This window comes from Phyllostomus discolor, chromosome 2 (genome assembly GCF_004126475.2).
Source record: "Phyllostomus discolor isolate MPI-MPIP mPhyDis1 chromosome 2, mPhyDis1.pri.v3, whole genome shotgun sequence".
In the NCBI taxonomy this organism is placed as follows: Eukaryota; Metazoa; Chordata; class Mammalia; order Chiroptera; family Phyllostomidae; genus Phyllostomus; species Phyllostomus discolor.
In genome coordinates this window covers 209,434,541-209,454,980 of record NC_040904.2, presented here as the reverse complement: position 1 = coordinate 209,454,980, position 20,440 = coordinate 209,434,541, and the positions used below count along the sequence as shown (strand labels likewise).

At 63.6% G+C, this 20,440-nt stretch overlaps 1 protein-coding gene across 4 annotated transcripts in view; it reads left to right on the top strand.

The window, feature by feature from the left end:
* The window catches only part of ELFN2 (extracellular leucine rich repeat and fibronectin type III domain containing 2), a 48,396-nt gene extending 40,741 nt beyond the window's left edge, over window positions 1–7,655 (top strand). For all 4 annotated transcript variants that reach the window (XM_036019590.1, XM_036019591.1, XM_036019589.1 and 1 more), the window contains one exon: window positions 4,489–7,655. In XM_036019590.1, coding sequence (XP_035875483.1) covers window positions 4,943–7,417 — 2,475 coding nt within the window. In that variant the 5' untranslated portion in view covers window positions 4,489–4,942 and the 3' untranslated portion in view covers window positions 7,418–7,655. The remainder of the gene's footprint in view (window positions 1–4,488) is intronic.
* Window positions 7,656–20,440: the final 12,785 nt, after the last annotated feature.

Sequence of the window (20,440 nt, the reverse complement as noted above, 5' to 3'; positions counted from 1 at the left end):
GCTCCTGCCGGGGCTTATCGGCGGTAGCAGATGAGATTTCCCTGGCTAAGCCTCAAGTCCTGGGAGGCTGGAACACGCCCCGCCTACCCTACTCGGTCCCTGGACACCCCCCTACCCAGTGTCCCCGTGGGAGTGTGGCCCTGTCTGTGAGCAGGAGCCTACGGTGGAGCCTGTGCCGGGCCTCCCGCTCTGTACGAGGATACCTGACCCCCCCACCGTGTCCCGGGGTTTTGGAGGAGCCCTGGGAGAGCACTCGTCTTTGCACGCCAGTGGGGAAACTGAGGTTTGGAGAGGTCTCCGAGCTGGCCAGCCCTGGGCCTCCCTGGCAGACCCCCGCTCCCCCTCCCTCTCTGCCCTCCCCCTCGGCCGGGGGACATTTGGACAGACCTCACCCTGGCCCTCCCCTCACCTGGCCCTGGGGCACAGCCCTGTGTGGAGAAGATGCACGTTAGCTCACTGCAGCCCTGAGAGGCGGAGATTATTCATCCCGCTTCCCGGGCAAAGACACAGGTCCCTGCCCCATGTCCCTGGGGAGCTCACGGGGGCCATGCCAGGGCAGCAGGTCCCAGCGAAGTCGAGGTCGGCAGGTCAGGGTCTGTTGCTGCCACCCTGGGTCCTGAGCCTGACCCACCAGCAGCAGAACATGTCCCGTCTCCAGTGCCGGCCTCAGTTTCCCCTCCGGGAAGGGCTGGGAGTGGCTGAGCGAGGGCTCCTCCTCCTCCTCCTTCCAGCTCCAAAGTGCTAGGATTCTGAGGGTCCCTGAGCCTTCGGCACCTGGAGAAGAAAGGCTCAGAAATCGACCACTGACTCTGGGGAGGGGGCGTTGCTGAGGCCCCGAGCGCGGGGCGTGTACCCAGAGTGACACAGACCTGCTGTGTGGTGCCCGCTCTGAACTGAGGCCCCGCCTCAGCTCTGCCCCCCAGGCCCGCTGGGGCTCGCTGACTTCTCGCCTCTCCCCCATCCCACGGTGTCCTATGGACTGTAGCCAGCGAGACTCGGGCCCACCCCAGGGTCCCTCGGTCCCCCAGCCTTGCCATGTGGCTTCTCTCCGTGGTAGAAGGAGAGAGGGACCCTTAATGAGGTGCTGGCGGGGCACCTCTGGCCAGAGGTTCCTCATTGCCCCCACACCTGTGTTTGGGAGGAGCCGGCACAGTGGGGGCGGGTGGGTGGAGAGGGCCCCCTCCCCCTGGCCCCCGCCGCCGCAGGCCAGGCCAGCCAGGAGCCCTGCGCTGTGCCAGACACGTCCCTGGCCGGGACTGCGCCATCAGCCACACCTTGCCAGCGTTAGCACCATCCAGGCCCTGGGCGGAAAAGGCCTCTGCTTCCAGCAGCTGCTTCCTGCCACTTCCCCCTCCCCCTGCGCTGGTCACAGGCTGCATTTCAGTGGCTCAGCTGGGCCCGGTGTCATCTGTCTCCCTGTCCCCGGGTAGGTGGGTGGGAGGGCGGCGGGTGCTCAGTCTCGGCCTGTGCCAGCCCCCCCATCTGTCTCCTCACTGTGCTGCTCTGCGGGCCCCACGTCGGCTCCTCCGTCTGAGACGCAGCCTCTGTTCCTCCGCCTCTCCCTGCTCAGCTGTCTCCATGTTGTTGCTTTTCTGTCCTGTCTGTCCTTCCTTTCTCTCTTCTGCCCCTCAGGTGTGTGGGGGGTATAGCATCCTGCTCCTCCCACTAGTGTGTGTGCTGTGGAGGGCCCCCTCAGCTCGGGGGAAGGGCATGATCCTTGAGACCCTAGCCCCGGGCCCAGGAGACCCCTGCGGGCCAGCACCCCCTGGCTCACACCTTCAGTGGGTGCACAGCAGGCTGGGGCAGAGGTGCCGCCGTCAGACCCGTCCGCACCCCCTCCCTGGCTGCGTCAGGCCTCCACGGGTGGTGGGCAGGCAGCCCAGGACAAGGACGGGCACAGGGTAGCTGACGCACGCGGGACAGGGTGGTGGGGGACCTTTCCCCCGCTGCATCTGAGTCACGGCGGAGAGTCCTGCGGACCAGGGGAATGGGGGAGAGGCCGCAGGCAGGGCCACCTGGAGGACTCCTGTGGGCAGAGCTCAGGGTGGCTGTGGCGGGAGTCGGGAAGGGAAGAGATGGGACAGGATCGGTCCCCACCCCCAGCCCGGCCCCCTTCCTCTCCTCCCCTCTGCTCCCCCTCAGCCTTTTCATACTCTCCCAGCACCGCCTGGGCTGTCCCAGGTGCCGGCAGCTCCGCTTCGCCCAGCAGCCCCTGGAGCTGGCTGAGGGGGACGCTGGTTTAAGCAATTCGAATCTGAGGAGAGGGGGCGAGGGCAGGGGAAGATCTGTGGACTAAGATTGCATATGTGTGCACACACACACGTGCTAAACATGTCAACACAGAGGCAGGCGTTTGCCCACGTCCCCCATGGCCCCCCTGCACGCCCACGTTTACTCTCAAGTACCCCTGTAGCTGGCCACCAGGGCACGTAGCCTGTGCACACAGGCATGGGTGCGTGCTCACGCCTGCCCACACATCCGTCTCCTGGTGCGTGTCCGCGCCCCCTGCGCCAGCGCTCCGAGCCGCACGCACCTGCGTGCGCACCTGCATACAAATGTGGTCCCCAGACGTTTCCAGCTGGAGGAGGTGCAGAGGGAGAGGGTTCTCTGACAGGGCGAGCTTGGCGACTCAGCCTCCTCCAGTGCAGCCTCCCCGCCTGTGTGTGCAGGCATGTGTGTGTGTGTGCATGTGGGGTCAGGGGAGGACCAGGGCCCCAGGAGGGGTGGGAGTCTCCCCTAGGAGCCAGCGGCCACCAGGGGCAGGAGCCCAGGCTTCCGACTCCAGTCCTCAGCCCGCATTGCGCAGCAGCCGAGGACTGGGAGGCTGCCTGCTGCCTGGCGGCGCCCCACCCCCACCCCGGCCCGGCCCCTGGTCCCTGGCTGCTCCTGCAGGGCGCTGGGAGGTGTGAGGCCACCTCTCCTGCAGGTCCTGAGGATCACAGCCTCGACGCCAGGTTTCATCTGAGGGGTCATCTGAGGGGTCATCTGGGCGCCCCCGTCACCTGCCACCTCAACAACACCCCCCTGCCTGGACTTCTCTGGGCACGTTGCCCTCCCCGCTCCCCTTTCCTCTGTCCCAGCAGCCCTCTGGGGTTAGGGCTGCAAATTGGTTTTACTTTAAAGACAAAGGTTTAATATTTTTTTTTCTCAAAGCGTTCTTCTTCCTGGAGTTTCCCGGGAGGAGGGGCCGGAGACAGAGGTGGCTCTTATGAACGGCCTTTGGTTGCTTTCTCCAAACATGGGCTTCTCCTGCCTCGTCTTCGCATCCTTGGCCCCTGCCCAGGGTCGGGGGAGGGAGCCCTGGGCGGGAACCGGGGCCCCACCTGGCTCCGGGGCTAGGTCTGGTTCCCCAGGCCACCTGGACAAAGCCTCCCCCCCCGGTCTAGGGCTCAGTTTCCCCGCTTGGAAAATGAGGGCCTGCAGGCTCTGAGCCCTGCTGCTGCCCCCTGCCCATCTGCATCCTGGGCACGGGCAGCCCAGCTCACCTCACTTCTTCCCCCACAGACAGCCAGGCAGGGACCGAGTCCCCGCTTTACGGATGTGGAGACAGACTCAGGTGGTGTGCTTGGGCCGCCTAATTGGGCCCAGTGGGCTGGGCTCCAGACCTTGTGATTGCCGCCGCCTTGGGAGCCTTGATCCTGGCCCAGGCTGTGCCGTGTGACTCACGGCAAGTCCCTGCCTCTCTCTGGGGGAGCTCTGATCCCGGGATTCTGGCGGCTTCGGCCTGTATGCGTGCCTGAGGGCTCCCCTGCCACCCCACCCCATCTTTGAGGAGGTGGGTTTGGGGGGTGTCTGGCTTCTCCCTCTTGCCCTCCCTGTCCCTCGGCTCTGCTCCTGTCTGCAATGGGAGCTTGTCCGTGTCCTCCCGTTGCCGGAGACCCCAGTCTCCGCACCCCCCTTCCTGGGGGAGCCCACAGCCACGCCGCTCTGCTCCCCTCCCCCATGGAATCCAAGACAAGGGAATTATTTTTGGAACAAGAGCAGTTACACAACAAATGAATTATTTATCTCTGGGCATGGAGGAGAGGAGGCATTTTGCTGGGCTTCTTAATTCCTTTTCTGGATCGGAGGGTGCCTGCCCAGGTGCGTGGCCACGTGTGTGCGGCCCGTGCGCTCGTGTGTGTGTGTGTGTGTGTGTGTACCTGTCTGTCTGTGTGGCGTGGAGTCTGAATCGCGTGGGGCGTGTGGGTTTTTGTGTGGGTTGAGTGTGCTAGGCCGTGAGTGCATATGAGTGTGTGCACCTGACCCATTAACTTGCCGGTCTCCCTTCTGTGCCCGCTGTCCTCAGACTTTGCCCCTCCTCCCCCTTCCCTCCCTTGCCACCCACCACACTGCCTTCTTTCGTGTCAGGGACCCCAGGGTGCTACTGGCACAGAGGACACCCCGGCAGGAGGGGGTGGAGAGGGACTGGGGGCCTGCACTGGACTTCGAGGGGCCGCCCTGAGCCTGCACACTGATCTGTCGCCCCCTTCTCCGGCTGCCTTTCAGGAACCAGGTGACAGATGGGTCTCTTCCCTCCTGCCCCTGTCTCACTTGCTCCCCCTCAGAGCTCCACTCTCCAGTCTTCCATGGGCATCGTCTGAAGTTCTGAGCCCCGAACCTGAGGAGGAAGGAGAGGAGGAGGAGGAGGGAGAGGAAGGCAAGCCCCGAGAGCCGGCGCACGTTCCCAGCAGAAGAGCAACGTGGGAAGCAGGTTGTGGGGCCCGCGGCGCCCCTGGCCCCGGCCCCGCCGTGGTGCCCAGCGCCTGCTGGTAGCGCCCCAGAAGGCCCCCGACGGTTGGCACTGGCGGTGCCTGCCTCACCTGGGGCCCCTGTGCTGGGGGTCGCCCCCAAGATGGTGGCGGCCCCAGGGAGGACTGTGCTGCCAGCCCCAGCCTCCGGCCGCTAGGCCCTCCGCGCCCCTCACCCCGAGCCCCGCCCGCGGGGGGGCGTGGCCAGCGCCATGCTGCGCCTGGGGCTGTGCGCCGCCGCGCTGCTGTGCGTGTGCGGGCCCGGCGCCGTGCGTGCCGACTGCTGGCTCATCGAGGGCGACAAGGGGTACGTGTGGCTGGCCATCTGCAGCCAGAACCAGCCGCCCTACGAGACCATCCCGCAGCACATCAACAGCACCGTGCACGACCTGCGGCTCAACGAGAACAAGCTCAAGGCCGTGTTCTACTCGTCGCTCAACCGCTTCGGGAACCTCACCGACCTCAACCTCACCAAGAACGAGATCTCCTACATCGAGGACGGCGCCTTCCTGGGCCAGTCGAGCCTGCAGGTGCTGCAGCTGGGCTACAACAAGCTCAGCAACCTGACCGAGGGCATGCTGCGCGGCATGGGCCGCCTGCAGTTCCTCTTCGTGCAGCACAACCTCATCGAGGTGGTGACGCCCGCCGCCTTCTCCGAGTGCCCGAGCCTCATCAGCATCGACCTGTCCTCCAACCGCCTCAGCCGCCTGGACGGCGCCACCTTCGCCAGCCTGGCCAGCCTCATGGTATGCGAGCTGGCCGGCAACCCCTTCAACTGCGAGTGCGACCTCTACGGCTTCCTCACCTGGCTGGTGGTCTTCAACAACGTCACCAAGAACTACGACCGCCTGCAGTGCGAGTCGCCGCGCGAGTTCGCCGGCTACCCGCTGCTGGTGCCCCGGCCCTACCACAGCCTCAACGCCATCACCGTGCTCCAGGCCAAGTGCCGCAACGGCTCGCTGCCCTCCCGGCTCGACAGCCACCCCACGCCCTACTCCACCGACGCCCAGCGGGAGCCGGACGAGAACTCGGGCTTCAACCCCGACGACATCCTCTCGGTGGAGCCGCCGGCCTCCTCCACCACGGATGCGTCCGCCGGGCCCGCCATCAAGCTGCACCACGTGACCTTCACCTCGGCCACCCTGGTGGTCATCATCCCGCACCCCTACAGCAAGATGTACGTGCTGGTCCAGTACAACAACAGCTACTTCTCCGACGTCATGACGCTCAAGAACAAGAAGGAGATCGTCACCCTGGACAAGCTGCGGGCGCACACGGAGTACACCTTCTGCGTGACCTCGCTGCGGAACAGCCGCCGCTTCAACCACACCTGCCTGGCCTTCACCACGCGGGACCCGGTCCCGGGCGACCTGGCGCCCAGCACCTCCACCACCACCCACTACATCATGACCATCCTGGGCTGCCTCTTCGGCATGGTCATCGTGCTGGGCGCCGTCTACTACTGCCTGCGCAAGCGGCGCATGCAGGAGGAGAAGCAGAAGTCCGTCAAGGTCAAGAAGACCATCCTGGAGATGCGCTACGGGGCCGAAGTGGAGGCCGGGTCCGTCGTCCACGCCGCCCAGAAGCTGGGCGAGCCCCCAGTGCTGCCCGTGTCCCGCATGTCCTCCATCCCCTCCATAATTGGGGAGAAGCTGCCCACCTCCAAGGGGCTGGAGGCCGGGCTGGATACGCCCAAGGTGGCCACCAAGGGCAACTACATCGAGGTGCGCACAGGCACGGGCGGGGACGGCCTGGCCCGGCCCGAGGATGACCTCCCGGACCTGGAGAACGGCCAGGGCTCGGCCGCGGAGATCTCCACCATCGCCAAGGAGGTGGACAAGGTCAACCAGATCATCAACAACTGCATCGACGCCCTCAAGCTGGACGCGGCCTCCTTCCTGGGGGGCGGCGGCGGTGGCGGGGACCCTGAGCTGGCCTTCGAGTGCCAGTCCCTCCCCGCTGCCGCTGCAGCCTCCCCGGTAGCCGCCCCTGGGGCGCTGGAGCGGCCCAGCTTCCTCTCGCCCCCCTACAAAGAGAGCTCCCACCACCCGCTACAGCGCCAGCTGAGCGCCGATGCCGCCGTGGCCCGGAAGACCTGCAGCGTCTCGTCCAGCGGCTCCATCAAGAGCGCCAAGGTCTTCAGCCTGGACGTGCCGGACCACCCAGCCTCCGCGGGGCTGGCCAAGGGTGACTCCAAGTACATCGAGAAGGGCAGCCCCCTCAACAGCCCCCTGGACCGGCTGCCGCTGGTGCCGGCGGGCAGCGGCGGGGGCGGCGGGGGAGGCGGGGGCGGCGGGGGCGGCGTCCACCACCTGGAGGTGAAGCCCGCCTACCACTGCAGCGAGCACCGGCACAGCTTCCCGGCCCTGTACTACGAGGAGGGCGCCGACAGCCTGAGCCAGCGCGTGTCCTTCCTCAAGCCGCTGACCCGCTCCAAGCGGGACTCCACCTACTCGCAGCTCTCCCCCAGACACTACTACTCGGGGTACTCCTCCAGCCCGGAGTACTCCTCGGAGAGCACGCACAAGATCTGGGAGCGCTTCCGGCCCTACAAGAAGCACCACCGGGAGGAGGTGTACATGGCCGCGGGCCACGCCCTGCGCAAGAAGGTCCAGTTCGCCAAGGACGAGGACCTGCACGACATCCTCGATTACTGGAAGGGGGTCTCGGCCCAGCAGAAGCTGTGACCTTCTCCTCCCCCGGTGAGGTTGGAGGGGGAGGGCGGGGAGCACACGGGGAAGGGGCCGGGCGGCCGGGCGGGGGTGCTCAGGGGGCCGAGGCCGAGGAGCGGACGCACACGCACACCCACACGCACGCACCCACGCACACACCTGACCACCACCTGACTGTGAACAACCACCACCCGACAATAACGGACAGGAAAACAAAGACACGTTCTCCTTAAAGTTTACACACCGATACCGACACCAGGAGTCTTTACTGTGCTGCCCAGGGACTCTGGGGGTGGGGGTGCCGGGCGGGGAGGGGCGGGCGGGCGGTGAGGAAGCCGAAGGAGCGTAGGGCCCCGGGGCTCTGGCGTTAGGGACAGGTTTGGGGGCAGAGGAGCGTGGGGCGGAGATGGACTGCAGCCACTCTGGAGCAGGGAGAGGTCCCCTGTTGGGGGATTGGTCGCTTGGAGGTTAACACCAGGCGGGCATGGGGCATCGTTTCCTTCCTTTATGGATGGGGAAACTGAGGCCCAGAGGAAGGAGAGGAGGTGAGAACCCCAGGGCCACAGGGCAGGCTGGAGTCAGGTTCCCAACTTTGCAGCCCAGGGCTGCCCCCACCTCCTGTGGCCGCCCCGGGGCCCCATCCTCCACTCACTGACCATGCCCTGCCCCGTGCGGTCTCCTGGGGCTGAGGGACCTGAGAATCAGGTGGGTGCTTTTCTCTTTCTAGAAAGCCCCACGGCCACACCCTCAGGGCGTGGAGCTGTGGTTCTTCCTGGGGGGGGCACGCCAGCACCCCGGAAAGGCGGGGGGCCCTGCTGACAGGAAAGGGGCGGAGGCCCGGGACACCCCAGCAGCCCCTTCTCGAGTCTTCCAAGCAGCCTGGGAGGTCTGAGGCGCGGGGTGGACCCACCGCCTCTCCCGTGCGGCCTCTACACCCCGACCCCCAGCTCCCTGGGCCTCCAGGACCCCTACTCGCCCCGGAAGGGCAGCAGCGCACTGTGATGCCCCGGGGGGGACCCCCAGGGAGGTGGTGTGCCGTGCGTGGGGCCTTCCTGCCTGGGCCCCCGCATCCCGAGCTCCTACCTGTCTGACCCCCATCATGGGCCCTTAGGGCAGCGCCCCATCCTGCCCCGAGGAAGGAGGGCTTTCCCACCTAGCCCCTCCCGGCTGTCCCACTTCTGGCCTGAGGGGCTCCCGTGTTTCCGTGGAAATACGGACACGGCCCTTCCCCCTTTGCTGCTCCCCACCCAACATCGAACAAAGCACAAACAGTGAGCACCGCCCCCCCCCCTGCTGGGGGGTGGCGCGGGCTGGGTTCGCAGGGCCCCTCCCTGTCCCTGGCCAGCCACTGTCGCCTTGGCAACCCAAAGCCCGGCAGTCCGGACTGCTGGGCTGCTGGGGGCTCTCCCAGTGTGGGCGGTAGAGGGCGGGGAGTGAGGGCAGGGCCGGAGCGCAGCGGCCTTGCTCAGGCGCTGCGGCTTCTCGGAGTGGGCTGGGGGGCAGGGCTGGGGGCCTGAAACTGTGGGGTCTTCAACACTGGGTGCTGAGGGGCAGTGGTCCCTTCTCCTTTGGGTGGGAGGCAGGCCGGGGAGGAGTGGGGACAGCCCTAGCTTTGCCCACCTGCCGCTGTGCCCCTCGGCCCCACACGCACCTCAGGGTGGGGAGCAGCCCACTCTGCTCTCCTCGCACCCCTGCCGGAGACCCCTGACCTCTGGCCTGTCACCCAGTTGGTTTTTTTAATACTTGGGAAGTGTGACTGTGGGGTGAGGGTGGGTGCTGGGGTGGGACCAAGACCTGTACTGTGTGGGAGGCTCTGACCAGGAAAGCCAGCGTCACCCCCTGTGTGTGCTTGGGGGGGGGGGGGGCGCCAGTGACCTCCCTGCCGGGGTTGGACCGTGGAGGGCCGGCGGGGGGCGGGTCGGGGCTCAACTGATCACCTCTCTCACACCCACTTGGGGGACCGACCGAGCCCGGGGCCCACTTTGGGGTGACATTTGCAAAGAAAGGACTGTTCTGGGCAGTGGAAGGGAGGGGGTCGGCACGAGTATGCAGAGCAGACCTCTCCCAACCCCCCACACCTGCTCCCAGCGCCTCCTCACACCGATCGGCAAACCCTGTGGGCGAGCGGGCGCAGCCGCCGCAGCGGCCGGCCGGCGGGCGGGGTGAGGAAGCGGATTCCCTGTTATATTTGCATGACGACTCCTGTATCTTCCCGAGCAAACATCTGTCGTGTATGTGCCGGTTTGTCCAGACGCCCCTGCCCCCCTCCCCCCCCCCCCCCCCACACCCTCTATTGCGATCTGACAAGCAGCTCTTGACGCTCCGGGAAAGGGCCAGCTCTGCCAAGGACCCAAACAGGTGCCGCCCAAACACAGCCCCCGTCCCGCGCCCGCATCCCGTCTGTCTCTCTGAGCTGGGGCCCCACAGTGCCGCCCCCCTCCCCCCAGTGTCTCCCTCGTCCACCTGTCCGTCCCACCTGCCCTCATCCTCGCCCCGTCTCTCCCTCGTCCCTGCCAGGGAAGGGCAGCCCGGGAAAGGGAGCGTGGTGGGGGGGGCCTCTCCTCTGGCGCACTCCCCTGTTTTGCGGATGGAGAAGTCAGGTCCCCAAAGATGGAGGAGCCTGGTGATGTCGCTACCAGGTGGGGGTGGGGCCAGTCACACTGCCGAGTACAGGGGGCCAAGAGCTTGGGGCTTGTGGACAAGTTCTTGGAGGAGCCCAAGGGAGGAGCCTGGGGGGAGGAGCTGCAGACCTGAAGCCAGAGGGCACCCTGGCCTCCTGGGAGGTGGAGCCGCCCACAGGGAGGGCCCCGGGCAGCAGCAGGAGTGAGGACCTCCCCTTGCCCTCGGCCCACCGTTCCTGTTGAAGATGACCCACAGAAGCCTCAGACCCTCCCCCTCAGGGAGCTTTAAGGATCGGTTTCCGTCTTCACAGCGAGGGTTTGGCCGCCCGAGGAGGTGCACCGACCTTACCCACCCAGGTACCCCTGATCTTTGGGGCCTCTGGAACCAACGGCCAGGCCCGGTTCCCCAGCCACCCCGGTGGGCCAGGCCCCTCCCTCCCGGGGAGGGACCACTGAGCTCACTGCAGCCCACCTGGGGCCGGCACCTGTGTCCCGTGTGTACTGTTCACAAGAGACAAGGGAGCGTCTGTGTCAAGGAGTCTGGCTGGCTCCCCGGCCTGTGTTTGTAACGCTGAGTGGTGGCCCCGGATGCTCTTGCCGGAAGTGGTTTGCCTGGCCCCCTCCCCGGAAATTTAAGGAGGGGATCAAGCACAGGAAAGGAAAGGAAGGACACCTTCTAGGGTCTGGCAAGCTCAGACTGCGGCCACGCTGGGGACCAGGCGTGGGGGACAAGAGTGACAGGTCCTAGCTTATAAGGGGCTTCCCTGCCATGAAGGGACAGCCACAACATGTCCCCGGGGATGGACACTGCGGAAAGTTAAACAGGGTGGTGGAGGAGGGAGGGGCCGGGGTGGCCCTCAGCAGAAGAGGCTGTGGGCAGCGGAGCTCTAAAGGCCGGGACCTAGGACGAGAGCCGGAGGGCCAGCCCGCTGGCCGTGGGGGGGTCGGGGAGGGCGGGGTAGGAGTGGCCGAGTGGCTGGAAGGACCCCCTCGGGCCCCCCACTGTCCTCCAAGGGATGCTCCCCATCAGCATTCCGACACCCCGCAGTTCCTGGTAGAGCTCAGCTCTCTTTCCAGGGTGGCGGAGGGTGGTCAAGGCTTGGGGAAGCCCTGGGGGCATCTGACCCCGAGTGGGGACTGAAGGTGGCCCGGGGGGGGGGGGGCATGTAGAGGCAGGGCTCTCCCGACCCCAGTGCTGTTCTCTCTGGCGACACTGCTGCTCCACGACCCCCTGGGCCCCAGAGGCTGCCAGGCTCCCCATTGTGCTCAGCCCCACACCCCCCACCTTTAGGACAGAACTAGTATTTACACTCCCCGCACCCCGTGCTGGCCCGGTGTTCCCCCCAAGGTGCCTCTGCTGCAGGGCAGTGGGGAGAGGAGAAGGGGTGCAGGAGGAGGGTCCCGGCCTCTCTCCCTTCCCTTGCCCCTCGCCAAACAAGCACAGGGCTGGCCGGGGGCTGGGGGTCCCATTCGCACCATCCCTCCCTTCCTACCCTCCCCCCCTCCCCCAGGAGCCACCAGCCCCTGGGTCTCGGCACCTGGTTTGGGTCCTGCAGAGTTGGGCCCCGCCCCTGGGCCACGAACCTGTGAACCCTAGCTGTGTGTGGACCTTCACTCCCTCGGGGGCAGGGGGGGCCTGAACCCTCTCCTTTTCTTCTTTTAGGGGGGTAAGTTCGGTTATTTTCTCTTCCTGATACCTGCCTCTCCCTCTTCCCCAATTCCTGTTTTAAACTGAATGGCACGAAATTGTTTTCCTCAACTCGAAGATTCCTGTATGGAGAGAATCAATTTCTATATTTGCAATAAATTTCTTATTTAAAATGATGGGGCCACAGTCTGTGTTGAATGTCAGCGTCGCCCCCGCCCCGGGTGGAGTGCCCCCCCCCTACCCCACCACCGGTCCCTGTGGCTTCCGGCCCCATTTCCCCCCCTCACCGGAGCCTTGCACACCCCCTTAAGGACTGAGTGTCATCGAATGGGCCACGGTCAAGGCAAACAGAAGTGTGTCTGCACACAGAGGGTGGGCTGGACGGCTCCCCCTCCTGAAAACCTGGGAGCCCCTCTGCCAGCTGCCCTCGCTCCCCTTCCCGGTGTCCTGGCCTCTGTCATCACTGTGCTCAGGCCTCGGAGGTGGAGGGGCCTTTGGGCGTCATGTCTCCGCTGAGTCCCAGGGACGACGCCCTCAGAGCGTAGGAGCGAAGTGGGACCCAGTGGGTCACTGGTCATGGCCAGGCCAGCTTCCGGGCTGCCCGCCCCTTTCCACCATGTCCCCCCACCAGTCTGCTGCCCTTTGCTCCACAGCTGTGGGCCGCCCACCGGCTCCTTCTCAGGGACCAGACCTTGCAACTCGTCTTCCCCGTCAGGCACAGGGCACGGAGCTCGGTCCTCATCCAGCGACCTCAGGCTGAACTGCCAAACCTCCGCTTGGGCGGAGCCTGGACCCCGCCCCCCCCCCCACACCCACCAAGCCCCAGCCTCCTTGTCTCCCCACTGGGCACAGCCCCTCCCCACCCATTTCTCAGACCCCTGACTCCAACTGCCACAGACCCCCCCTCAGGGAAGCCCCTGATTCAGCCTGGGTCTCTGTCGTGAAGAGCACTGGGAGGGACCCCGTGGCACTCAGCCAGCCCCCCTGAGTGACGGCCCAGGGCAGCGTCTGCCTCTTCGACCCTGGGCCAGAGTCCTTGTATCCCTGTGGCTGTCAGTCTGTGTGGCCTGCGGGGAAGCAGAACCTGCACGGAAGCTTCTGGAAAGGCCCAGGGCTGGGTCCCTGCTGGCCCCCTGATCCCTCCAGGCTGCCCTTAAGTTCCCTTGAAGCTGCTGTCCAGAGGCAGCCGCCACACTCGCGGTGGTCCCCCTGTTCCCAGCTTGCTTCCCGTGGGAGGGTTGCTATGAACCGGCACCGGGGGGGGGGGGGGGGGCAGGGGATGGGGCCAGGTGCGGGGGAGGGGACAGAGGCGCTGGAATGTCCCCAGCTCTGTGCGCTCAGGCCCGCTGCTGGGGCTGTCCTGGGTCCCCAAGGCTGTCTGGGGCCTCGGGTGGCCCCGGTGGCTCTTCACCATGATGGGCCTTCCTCCTGGCTTGGGGGGGCGGGGGTTCCCGTTATTCCTGAGGAAACACTGAAGTGACCAACAGTGGACATGAAGAGTGGTAACAAGAGACAAAGAAAGCTATTATGTAATGACAAAGGGGTCAGTTCATCCAGAAAACATAGCCATCATGAATACGCACGTACCAGAATAAACACTGGACATGAGCCCAGTGGGTGCAGGCCAGCCCAGGGCCTTCCACCACAGGCCGCCCCCGGCCCCCAGCGCCCCCACCTGTACCCCTCAGATTTCAGGCCAACCGGCCCTTGTGAGGAGTTTGGACATGACCTCAGGGGTAGCGTTGCCCTTTGTGACAGAAAGGCTCCTGTTACCGCTCAGCTTTCAAAATGAACTTCCGTCACTAAAGTTACAAACTCAGAGACTATTCTTCTGTTTGTAAATGTAGGAAATTTTACTAGCCTCACTGAAGGGGACTTTCGGTTCGTTTAGATCCTGTTTACAAGTGCCATTAGTTCAGTGTTCTTAACCAGCTCACACTTTGCCCAAAGGTCCAATAATTTTCTCGTTAACATGCTTCGTGTGTTTGAAGAAGGAACAGAACCTTGTGTCCCAGTGACTTTCTAGGGGGCTAGGGTGACGGTGGCTTCTTGTCATGCCCCAGTCTTCTTGTCACATGAGCAGAGTGCCAAGGAAAGTCACAATTCTGAGTTAATTCCTGATTGACAAAGCATCGATCTGCATTTCAAGGACACTGGCACTTTAAAGAGCAAACATCAGTAAAAACCTCCGTACGAACGTGCCTGGCTGTCTCAACCAGAGCCCAAGGGGTGTGTTTCGCAGTTCCTTCTAATCATCTGCAGGACTGATGAAACAGGGGTCACCCAGTGAGTCTGCCCTGTGGGCAGCTTGGGGTACAACCTTCTTGCTGGCTGTGGTTCCCACAGACGGGGGGTTCCAGGCTGGGACAGGGGACTGGGTGCTGTAGACAGGAGCCCAGTGCCGGGGAGACTTCTGTCTCGCACCTGCCCGGGGCTGGGCCGTGCGCTCTACGTGGGGGGCGCGCTCCAACCGCTGCCTGTGGGGCCAAGCTGTCCGCGACCCGGTTCCTCTCTCTCCTCCAGGAAGTGTGCAACCCACCGCGTCCCGCCAGCCTTGACCCCGTCCAGATCACGTGGTCTTCCTTCTCCTCCAGGTTCGCGAACGCCCCTCCCACACGGCGGGCCTCCCTCCCACTTCGAGGGAGGCCCCCAGGGCCCTCTCTGGCCTCCTGCACTGGGGCTTGGTTTGGAGGTGTTCTCAGTCCCGAGTGACTCCCCCTAGTGGCTGGCCTGGGAACTTCTCTTCTAAGTTGTGACTTAGCTCAGTTCCCCTCCCCCCAAACTCCCACCTTGCCTTAGCTACTGCAAAGCGTCTTCCTCCAGAGGTGCCCTCAGAATGAGCTGTTGTGCTTGAAGGGGCACTGGAGACAGCACCCGGCCTTAGCTGGTTCTCAGAGACCCACCCCTGAGGGCAGGGTCCGGGCACCCCAGCCCTGCTTTCTCCAGCCGGCCACCTTCTGCCTCTGCCTCAGGTGTGGAGGTTTTGTCAGGCCAAATGGCCTCCTCCTCCTCCTGCTCCAGGTCAGGGCCTGGGCAGCCCCCAGACAGGCCCGACCCCCTGACTGGGCCCCCTTTTCCTGCCTGGATCTCTGGTGTCCCCCCACCCGTCTGCTGCCCTTTGTTCCACAGCTGTGGGCCGCCCACCGGCTCCTTCTCAGGGGCCAGACCTTGCAACTCATCTTCCCAGTCAGGCACGGGGCATGGAGCTTGGTCCTCATCCAGAGACCTCAGGCTGAACTGCCAAACCTCTGTTTGGGTGGAGCCCGGACCACCCCCTCCCTCCCCCCCTGCCCCCACCCCAGCCTCTCCCCACTGGGCAGAGCCCTCCCCACCCATTTCTCGACCCCCAACTCCAACTGCCACAGACCCCCCCTTAGGGAAGCCCCTGATTCAGCCTGGGTCTCCGTGAGGGGCACTGGGAGGGACGGGACCCCCCCAACCCCAGGCACTGAGCGAGCCCCGTGAGTGACGGCCCAGGGCAGCGTCTGCCTCTTCGGCCCTGGGTCAGAGTCCCTGTTTCCCGGTGGCTCTTGTCTGTCCCCTTTCACCTCCCTGGGAGTTGGTGTGGCCTGCAGGGGGACTTCCGAAGGACCCAGGACAGGGCCCGGTTTGTGGGAGGGGACAGAGGGATAGGTACCGGAATCTCACAAACCTTGTCATCTCAAGCCTGGAGCTGGGGCTGCCCCTGGGTCCCCCCCCAGCCCGGCTCAGGCTCAGGGCCACCTGCCCAGCTGGCCGCCCCCTTGCCCTGCCTGGGGCCTCCCCTTCTCTGGTTGGTGGGATGGAGGCCTCCTGGTTCCTTCCTCTGGAAAGCCCTCAGATCCCGCTCCTTGACCTCAGCAGCGTCCTGAAAGTGGTTGTATGGTAGCTGAGGCGTTTTCCTCAAAATGTTCTACCCTGTGGGGTTTGAAGGCTCCTTTCTGCCTCTGGGCTTCCTCTCGGCACAGGGGTTGGGGCTCATCCCGCAGGAGTGCCCTTCGGAGGGCTCGTTACCAGCGACGAAGGGGCCCGGGCGCCAGGCGGGCACTGCAGGTGCGGACCCTGGGCTCCATGTCCACTGTGCTCCCATTCCCGCTCCTGGGAGCCCCCCCGGGGGTCTCTCCCCGCCCGGCTCTCCAGCCCTGCGGTCCAGGGAACTTAGCTGTCATCTCTCCTTCCTGTTATCTCTCCTTGGAGACTCGAGCTCTCAGACCGCCCCACCACCCTTCAGGCTTGCGCTGGGTTCCAAGATGCCCTGCGGTGGAGCCCCAGCCGGGGGGATTCCACCCTGGGCAGTGGTTCCCTCGGGGCTTCTCTGCTTTTTCCTTCATTTCTGCCCTGAAGGCTTTATGACGTAATCTCCACGGCCCAACCTCCAGGGGAGATCTGGGGCGGCCCCTCTGGCCGGGGTCCCGGCCTGCTGTCGGTCTGTCTGTCCCCAGTGCTGCCCAGCTCCCCTCCACGGGGAAGCACGGTCCAGGTCTCCGGTCTCGGGCTCCAGCAGCTGCCGCCCCCCTCTCTGAGAGCTGTCTCCGGTCCTCTCGGGTCCCGCCCTACTAAGGCGAGATTGTGTGAGAGAGCGTTTACACACAGTGACAGGGTGCTGACGGGGAAGCAGAGGCCTCTCGGGTCCTTGTCCTCAAGCTCCTTGCCTGCCCTTTTCCCGATGACAGCTCCAGCACCCTCCGCACCCCGGGTTCGGACAGCTGCTAGAGTCTGCAGTGGCCCCCGGGGGGAAAACTCGCCCGTCTCCCCTTCCTCTCTGTGCTCCCGCAAACCGTGCTTCTGTCCCACCCCTCAGTTGGCAGGCACCACAGCCGTGAATGCATAACCTTGGACCCGGGCTCTGTCGCAGAACAGAGTTCTCTCCAGAGCACCGACGCGGCGGAGGGATTCACGAGCGGAAAGGCGGAGGGGTACAGGATTGCTGGAAGGGCCGAAGACCCAGACTCAAGCCTGTGCTTTCCAGACTGACTTTCAAAGTGACAGTGCGGACCGGGCCACCCAGGAGGTGGCCTGGTTCCTTAGGAGCCCTGGGATGCTGGCCGCAGGGCCCCTGCAGCGGAAGGGGTGCGGTGGGAGTTGGGGATGGACTGAGGCTCCTGCACTGGGGCGGTGGGGGCAGGGGGTTGCTCACAGAAGCAGAAGCGGGCTCTGTGCCTCAGCGCCTCCTTCCACATCTGTCCAAAGACTGGTCGATCTGCAAAACTGGAGCCTCCCCTGACCCTGAGCTCCAAGAGGGGCGTGGCAGGCCGCTTTCTAGCGTTCCTGCCTCCACAGCGCCGGCAGGTGCCCTGCCACGGGGCAGGCCGATCGATCCCTCCTATCTGTCGCTCAGGCCAAGTTGCACCGAATTCCCATGGCAACCCTATGAAGTAGGTGCTTCAGCTGTTTTCCATTTTGGCGAACAGGACCAGAAACTGGGGTTTCCGTGAGCTGGCACAGCTCTCCAGCAAGCAGCAGGCTGGGACTCCCAAGCGCTGCCTGTGCCCCTACGCGGCGTCTTCCAGACACACCCCCTCAGGCCGAGGGCCACAGGCGGGGGCCCAGGAAGGGCACCGCAGGGCACCCCATCCCGTAGGCCGGCCCAGGGCTGAGGGAGATCAGGTTCGAAAGAAGCCCAGGGCCTGCCACCGTCCTGACCCTGGACGTTCGTGAAGATGGCCCAAGCCCATGGACCCTGCCTTCTAATTCTCGCTGTTAACATCCCGCTCACTTCGGAGCTACCGGTTGCGGGTCCTTCACTGAACAACGAGAAGAATCAAGTCCAGAACACAGGGGTGTTATTGGGGATGTTGACTCTTGGTTCTTCTTCCCCCCCACCCCCAATTGCTGTCTGGTTGATAGAGACACAGGAGCCTTGCTAAGGCTTAGTATTATCTGAGGAACCGTCCCTTGCAGACCCCAGGTCTTTACCTGGACAGAGATAGCAGACTCCGCACACCTGTGGCGAGGCCCACAGTGTGGGGGATACTGGCCGGCAGGATCCGTGTGTGTTGTGGCTGCTTGTGAACAAATGCACATGGACAACGGAAGTCCTGTGGAGAAAAAGGGACGGCATGGCCACTCCCTGAAGAAGGAGAGAGGGCGAGAGGGCAGAGGGCCCAGTCCCTGCCTGGACAGGCCTTTATTGCTTCTCTGGCTGCATTACATGGAGGTCAGTCCTTGTTTACTAGGCACAGGTTCACTGCAGGGGACTGCCTAGTTTACAGATGACAAAGGAGAGAATGCTGCTAATTACTTCAAAGAGAAGGATGTTGCAGATCAGGGGGAAAAGCGGTTGAACAGGTCACACCCCGTCCTTGGGAGGTTTAGCGCAGACTGCAGGAAGCTGCAGTAAGCCCTTGCTGCCTCCGTTCAGGGTGAGGGAGTTTTAGCAGAAGCAAGTCTCATAGCGGCCTAGGTGCACTGCGGGCCTGATTCCCCACGGGAGAACCTCTCCGCAGGCGTGGTCCTGCATGCTACTCGCTCCCCACTGGTTTTCCACGTGAGGGCTGAGCTACATTTCCACGCCACGAAGAAGCGGTTCCCTACACCACAGGGTAGGTATTATCCTTGAATTGAATGATTCTAAATCATTTATTTATTTTTTCTTCTAAATAGTTGTCACAAGAAAACATTAATTGGCAAGTGATTAGTGATTTAATTCTTTGTTGATGATGTAATCTATTTGAACGAAGACCAAAAGCTGGCTCACTACCTAGTGAGGGATTTTTGAGCATTTGATTGGTCCTATTGATCACTCCCACTGGCTGCACCCCTCCGCCTCCTGACCAAGCCTTGCGCTCGTTGTCGGTTCTGATTCCCACGGCGCTGCCTGCACGTGCCGAGGTCAACAGGATGAGGCGTCCGCTTAGCGTTGTGATGGTTACCTGGAATCACAGAGGTCAGGGCTGAGCGGGCCAAGGCCCACGTCCCTGATCCTGTAAGTGAAAACATCAAACCTGGTGTCCACTGCACATTTGCGCCAGCTTTCCGAAAGCCCCACGTACGTCCGATTCACTGTCGGATTTGTAACCTCGGAGAAGCTGCTGAGAGTGGTTGCCAGGAACTCATCATGCAAGAGGCAGACCCAGAATCCGAAATAGGCTCGGTGCCGACAGTCCAGTGGGGGACGAGTCATTCATTGCCGGGGAGCATCAGATCATCTTGTCTTTAAGCCTTGGCTGGCATAGCTCAGTGGATTGAGCGTGGGCTGCGAACCAAAGCATCACAGGTTCGATTCCCAGTCGGGTCACGAGCCAGGGTTGCAGGCCATGGCCTCCAGCAACTGCACATTGATGTTTCTCTCTCTCTCTTTCTCCCTCCCTTCCATCTCTAAAAAAATAGATAAATAAAAATCTTTTAAAAAATTATCTGTCTTTAAGTTCCAAGCACTCGTGTTTTGATGCCATGATGTTTAACTCTTGGTTCTTGAGTTCAGCAAGGAAAGGCTTCGGAAGGAACAGACTTCCTCTAGAGCAAGAGGAGGTCTGTTTACCATGCAGGACGAACTACACTCAAAGAGAAGGTTCGAGCGGGCTGCTCAGAGAGCCGCCTTGGCCGGTAGGGAGGGTCCTGGGGTCAGAAGACGGGAGCCGGCTGGACTGCGTGGACTCAGGGAACGAGTGGCAGAGGCAGAAGGAGGGCCCCTGGGGACGGGTCCGGGAGGTAGCCCGGGACGAGCCGCCGATGCCCGCTGCTCCCCTGGTTGCAAGTCTCATGGGGACCGCCGGAGCTCAGGAGGAAGAAAGCGAAGATGCGTGCCTGAAGAGCGAGGGCGCAGAGAGGCAGAGAGAGAGAAAGCGAGAGCGCATGCACTGGGTCCTTTGTCTTAAGGGTTTTCATCTGTTTTCCAGAGGCAGGGATGTTGGGGGAGGTCTCAGGGGAGGGTCTCAATAGACCATGCACCAGTTTTCCAGGTGTGTCCCCTTACTCTGTTTATCCATCAAAACGAGCATATCAGGTCGAGGCTGCGGTCTCTACTGATGGCCGGCTCGAGGGTAGGGGTCGCCGGTCATTGCATCTGGCCCCGATGTCAGCCACGGCGTCACTTCATCTGGTTTTCCTGTTTTCCTGGACCTGGAGCTGAAACACCGCCGAGGCCTAGATATTGTCTCTGGTTTGACCAAAACTCTGTCTCTGTGGTCAGCGGACCCACGGCTTTGTCCCTGGAGTTATCTGATGAGGCTCTGAACCTCACTGTAGAGAGAGCTTAAGGCTTAATGGAGCAGCCATGCAGGCAGAAGGAGGCAGGTGAGTCGGGGTGCTGCATGAGGCCAGTTCGGGCCTTCATCTGTCTGTTTCCCTGTGCCACTCGCCAAGGAATTTCCCTGGGTTCTTCCTGTCCTGCCTCGGACTATCGGGCCGGTTCACAGCATGACGAAGCTGATGCAGCCACGGGCCACATCGATAGAACACAGGGTCCCAAAGGAGGGTGGGGGGAGGTGAGGGCGCTATGCTGTTCCAGGTGTTAGGAAGGTAACTCGGTGCAGGCGCCACGTTCTATGCTCTTCTCCCACATGGTATGGGGGCGCCCTGGGCTGCAGGCTCCTTGGGTCTTCAGCCACCTCTGATTTCAGCCTTGGGCAGACACAGTCTCAGTTCAGCAGTTGGTTGGACGTTGCCCTTGGGGCCGCCCCCACTGGTAGGGCCTGGGGGCAGGCGGCAGGTGCTCAGCCGTGCAGGGTCCTCCTCCAGAGAACACTCTACATTCTCACAGGCCCCTGAGGAGTCCACCTCCCACCTCCTTGCCCTGTGGTCCTTTAAGTGACCTTGACAATGACCTTTGTTTTGGCTTTCCCCTGTCTG